Raw genomic sequence first — 6,092 nt, 5'->3', positions numbered from 1 at the left:
ATATTCACATTGACTCATGGAGATCTCAGTACATTACAAAGCTGATCATGGAACTCCCTGATTTTTATCCCCCTAGTGACTCTCCAATGGGGATAGAAGCCAAAATTCTGTAGCTTCACACAGGAGGCTCAAGTCTCTGTGAACTTGCTGCCAGCTTCACCCTCACAGGGCCCTGCTCTCGCTCACACTGATCTCCCAAACATTGAACTTGACCCCCACTTTCACCTGATACTACAGCTTCAAGGCTCAGAGCCTGTGCACACCGCTATTCTTTGCTTGCAGTCTCCCCACTGGTCTTTCTGGAATTTTCCACCCCCTTCTCCATCCTCCAAACTCCCTCTTCTTTTCAAAATGGCTGGATCCTCTCCTTCATGAGCCTCATTTTTCCTTAACATTATCTCAGTTTTCCTGTGATAATGCACATTCTCAAGCACTTAATTTAGGTGTTAGGGTGCCCATGGTGTAATTTTTGCTTAATTCCATGTCTTTTTTTCACTGCTAGAGAGTGAGACATGTAGAATGTTATACATATTACCACCCCTCTCACGAGAGTTAGCTTAGTTGGGAACAGTAGCTGAATAAATATGTATTCTATGACAGAATGAGAGAACATGTTTGCACAGAAATTGCCAATGATGAGAAAGAAGAAAAGGAGGAAATAGTAAGCTAGGTATCGAGGACACACTAAAGGAATGTTTTGCATGATCTGAAGTCAGGACTCATTAGGTTGTCAGGCTATGGTTTGTGAGATTTAAGTAGAATAGAATCAATAAGGCAGAAAAAAATATTAGAATGTATTATAAACAGTGAGGATACATACAAAATCGTTTCATGGTTCTCTTTGTTAGGTGTGTGTGTGTGTGTGTGTGTGTGTTTGTGTGAGTGTTTTCATGTGTGTGTATTGCTGTGTTGGTGGGAGAAGGTGATTGCTATTTTAAAAAACACATCTAACCTCAAAAAGCATAAAGTTGGCAATAAAGACAAACATGAAATAAAAACACAATATGTATGAAAGGAGATTATTACTACTAAGGATGCAGGAGAACTTTTTACATTTAAAAAGTAATGGAGGGGGCCAGGCGAGTGGTACATTGGTTAAGAGCTGGCTTGGGACACCCACTCTGAGCAGCAGGGTCCCGGTTCAGATCCCACATGAGGGCCAGTGACACTGCCCTCTACAGCTAAGATGGTGAGCAGCAGCTCGACCTGGAGCTGGGTTGCCGTGAGTCACCGGCAACGGCGTAGGCTGCAGCCCCTGCTGCAGTGGGCTGCCATAAGCTACCATGTGTGGCCAGCAGCCAGCGTGAGCGTCTGGCAGCTGGTGTGAGCTGCCAAGAGCCGCTGTGAGCAGCTGTCCAGTGGCCGGCGACCGATCTACCTCACCCGGGAAGAGCGCAATGATAATACCAACATGGGCCAGTGAAGCAATGTCCTCCACAACTAGACTGAAGACCAANTTATCCTACATCACCATCAGAAATAAGGAAGCTAGGCTCAAGGAGATCCAATTTTTCACAATAAGTAACAATGCAATTAGCCTTTTGTACACTTGCTTGAATTATGTATAAATGGACTCATTCAATATGTATTCTTAATTTTGTAAGTCTCTTTAATTCAGCAAATTGTGCACTTTAAATATGTGCAGAAAAATCAAATGATGCATAGCTCAAGGTACAGCACATGTAGCTCAGTCACACTTTAATGTTGGGAGAGAGAAATATCACTGGGTAGAAAACAAAGCGGGTATATGAATATAAAAATAGTGATGTAAATATAAGGCAAATCACATTTGTTAAACTCATCTTTTAAATAAAAGTTTAACTGTCATAAATTGGTTCAAGACAGGGGTGCACTACAGCCTCACACAACATCATAGATGACCTATAGAAACATAATGTAGACTTCTAGCTGATGCAGACTTATGAGTATGTGACCAGAGAGTAGTCAACTCCTATCATATAACCCATTTACAAATGCATTAAAGAAAACATAGTATTTAGGACAGCTTGTTATGCAGCATTAGCTAAGTCATACAACATTCAAGGCAAACAAAACTGAGGACAATGATAATAATCTCCTCTTTTTAAACTTTTGTCATGTCTTTTGATGTTTGAAGACAGCATTCATGATCACTCTGTTATTTTTATTCCTGCCATCCCAAAGAGGCTTTTCAGAGCTCCTTTTATGTCATTGTTCCTGAGACTGTAGATGAAGGGGTTTAGCATCGGCGTAACCAAAGTGTACATCACAGAGCTTATTGCACTTGACTGTGAGCTGTGGGTCACAGCAGAGCTGAGGTACACTCCTATGATTGTACAATAAAATAAAAAGACAACTGAGAGGTGAGATGCACAGGTAGAAAATGCTTTATGCTTCCCTTGAGCTGATGACATTGCACGTATGGAGGAAACTATCTTAGCATAAGAGCAAAGGATCCCAGCCAGGGGACCACCAGCCAGCAGCACAGCTGCAAAATACATCACCAAGTTGTTAAGAAAGTTGTCAGAGCAGGCAAGTTGGACCATCTGATTGAGTTCACAGAAAAAGTGTGGAATGTGCAAGAGTGTATGGAAGGATAGTTGCAACGTCATTAAGCTTTGTAACAAAGAATACAGGGCGCTCATGATCCAGGACACCAGAACTAGCAGCCCACAGAGTCGGGGGTGCATGATGACCGTGTAGTGCAGGGGGTGACAGATGGCCACAAAGCGGTCATAGGCCATCACAGTCAGGAGGAAGTTATCCAACACTCCAAAGAGTAGAAAAAAATACATCTGGGTGATGCAGCCTTCATAGGTTATGACTTTGCTCTGCGTCTGGATGTTCACCAGCATCTTGGGGATGGTGGTGGAGGTGAAACAGATGTCCACAAAGGACAGGTTGGAGAGGAAGAAGTACATGGGNGCTGCTCACGGTAGCTTACAGGAGCCTACTGCCGCTCCACTGCAGCCTACGCTGTCACCAGCGACTCATGGCAGCCCAGCTCCAGTTCATCATTTTAGCTGTAGAGGGTGGAGCGTCACTGGCCGTAATGTGGGATCTAAACCGGGGCCCTGTTGCTCAGAGCTGGTGTCCCAAGCCAACTCTTAACCAACGCACCACTTGGCCAGCCCTCTATTTGGTTTCTTTGTATGATTTCTATTTGGTTGTTTTTTTTATTATTTCTATATCTTAATCAATATTCTGTATTTTTTTTCATTTATCATGCTTTTGACTTCTTTTAGTTTTTTGTCCGTGGTTTCCTTTAGCTCATTTAGAATATTTTAGATAGTTGAAGTGATGTCACCAAGATGGCAAAGTAGGAGACCTCAGCCTCCATTCCCCACAAAGGTCAACAATTAGCTATCCATCTATAAAACAGCTCTGGGAGAGCTCAGGGATCCACTGAAGAAAACATAAGCTACACAATGGAACAAGAAACCTGGGCATAACAGCACAAAAAGGGAGGAAGAACATCTTCATTTTGCCTGCATCATTTCATCTCAAGGCTGGCACTGCTCAGAGCCAAGTGGGAACCCTCCAGGTAGAAAGTATTCTCCTCATGGGGAAAGGGAGAGCTTCCCCAGGCTTTGGAGGCACCACATAAATGACATGCTTCTGCCTCACTCTACTCAGACCGGAAGCCCGAGATGTATAGAAATGGCTGGAAGAAGAAAGAAGAGCGTGGGCTACCAGCATCAACCACACAGTGAGAGTGACTTTTGTTCCAAGTAACCTGCTCCGAGAAGACCCCACCATCTCTCCCCAGTGAAGAAACCAACAGCTAGCACAGTCTCTGAAGACCCAAAGGTACTCATATTGGCAGATACTAGCCACCCGTGCCCCTCACCATGTCAGCCTCCACATACTTGCCAGAGCCCAGGACCCACACTGGCACCCAGCCCAGACCTCTGTAGCTGTGTGAGCGCAAGATGACAGCCTAGATCCCTTCAGCTGATGCCCACTGCCATGCAGGTGCTTGGGGATAGATACTTTATCTCTGCACTTGCACATTTGCTGGCCTGACTCTTGTCACGGTGTTCAACAGCTATGTGTATGCCCATGGTGACATGCAGCCACAGAAGTGCATGACAACAGCTAGGCCCCCACAGCTACTTATGGGCCTGAACTGGCTCCTATTTTCAGCCACCAGCCTGCACTACCAGGCTGACCTAAAACTAGCCTCTCTAGCTGTGCACCTGCATGCCCCCAGTCTAACTCACATCACTGACATCCACTCTGAACTGGGTGGGAGGGGGAGATGCTACAGTCCTAAGGATGCACATCAACAGCCAGGGCTGCTACAGCTACTTTTGGGTCTGGCTCTGACCCTATCTCCTGTCACTGGCCTGTACCACTGTGCTTACCTGTAGCACAGGTAAGCTATGTAGCACCTTTCAGCTATGCTCTTGCATGCTCCAGCCCAACTCACTCCACTGGATTCTAGTGCCATGTATGCACCCATGGGAAGACTCAGCAGCCACAGCAGTGTGGACTGACTCAGGTCCCCAACAGCTACCAGGGCACTGACAGTTGGTCCAGGCCCATGCGCCTGGCCTGCCCTCACCACTATTTGTATATCTGCCCATCCCCTGCCACTACACAGGCCCATGCAGCTGGACTTTGAAGCTGAGCATGTGCATGACACTGTCTTGTGGCCAGTATTGCTGTTTACCCTAGTCCTTAAATGCTGGACCAAGGGCACCAATGACCATTGAGTCCTTCAGTAGCCCTTGTGGCCAATGGGGAACTCATGCAGTGCTCTCCAAGAATGGCTCAGCTGGTGATGCAGTGGATCCCTGCAGCCTGAGCTGATGAGACATTGTGCCCACCTTGGACCCTGTCAACACACATCTCCATGCTTGATGAAGGTCTTTCCTTACTGAAGTCAGTTCATAAAGCCCGGAAGAGGTGATTGCTTCTTCAAATATGAAGACATTTAGGCAAGGCTATTGGGATAAAAAAAAATCAGGGAAACATGACCATACCAAAGGAACATAATAAACTTCCAATAACTATCCCAAAGAAATGAAGCTACATGAATTGTCCTACAAAGATTTTGAAATAATTGTTCTATCCAGAGAAAACCAAGATGCTAATCTGAAAAAATATATGCACCCCTATGTTTATTTCAGCCCTATTTCTAATAGCTAAGACTTGGAAATAACTGAAATGCCCATCGATAGAAGACTGGGTTAATAAACTGTGGTATATTTATACAATGGAATATTACTCAGCTATAAAGAAGAATGAAATCTTACCATTTGCAACGATATGGATGGGCCTAGAGAACATCATGCTAAATGAAATACATCAGTCGGAGAAAGACAAATACCATATGATCTCACTTATATGTGGAATCTAAAGAACTGAATAAATGAGCAAACTAAACAGAAATAGCCTCAGAGATATAAAGGAAAAACTGATGGTTGCTAGATGGGAGGGAGTGAGGATGAGGGAGAAGGGGAAGGGATTAGAAAGCATAAATTGGTAACTACAATATTGTCACAGGGATATGAGACAGTTTAGGGAATATAATCAATAATGTTGTAAATATTTTGTAGGGTGTCAGATGGACACATGTCTTCTTAGGGAGACAGCTCCATGGATGGTGTAGATGCTCGATCACTGCACTGTACACCTGAAGCTAAAGCGGAATAATATTGTATGTCAACTATATTTTAATATATATATATATATATAGTCACAGGATATGGTGAATAGTATAGAGAATACAGTCAATGGAAATGTAATAGATATATACGACATCAGAGGGACAATAGATTGGGGAGGAGGGTTGTCACTTTGTAGGGGGTGAAATGTATAACTATTACATTGTTTTGTACACCTGAAACTAATAATAAAAAACAAACTTATTAAAGTAAAAAAAAATGTGGTGCATATATACAATGGAATATTACTCAGCCATAAGATGAAATGCTTCCATTTGCAACAACCTGGATAGATCTTGAGATTATCATGCTAAGCGAAACAAGCCAGACAGAAAAAGTGGAGAACTATATGACTTCATGCATATGTGAAATATAAAACTGAAAGCTTAAAATGAACAAGACAAAGAAACAGAAATTCATACAACAGTTTAGTAGTTACCA

At 43.5% G+C, this 6,092-nt stretch overlaps 1 protein-coding gene across 1 annotated transcript; it reads right to left on the bottom strand.

Annotated features, from left to right (window-relative positions):
• Window positions 1–1,853: 1,853 nt before the first annotated feature.
• On the bottom strand, window positions 1,854–2,900 carry LOC109394248 (olfactory receptor 7A10-like). Its single transcript, XM_019664138.1, has one exon. The coding sequence runs from the start codon at window positions 2,898–2,900 to the stop codon at window positions 2,130–2,132; it is 771 nt and encodes a 256-aa protein (XP_019519683.1). The 3' UTR covers window positions 1,854–2,129.
• Between the last annotated feature and the right edge of the window lie 3,192 nt (window positions 2,901–6,092).

The sequence above is a fragment of the Hipposideros armiger genome, unplaced genomic scaffold (genome assembly GCF_001890085.2).
Source record: "Hipposideros armiger isolate ML-2016 unplaced genomic scaffold, ASM189008v1 scaffold_417, whole genome shotgun sequence".
NCBI lineage: Eukaryota > Metazoa > Chordata > Mammalia > Chiroptera > Hipposideridae > Hipposideros > Hipposideros armiger.
The sequence above is the reverse complement of the archived record's forward strand: the minus strand, read 5'-3'. Positions and strand labels throughout refer to the sequence as shown.

Coding starts and splice junctions, on each gene's coding strand:
- LOC109394248 (XM_019664138.1), bottom strand. CDS start 2,900: ATGTACTTCTTCCTCTCCAACCTGTCCTTTGTGGACATCTGTTTCACC.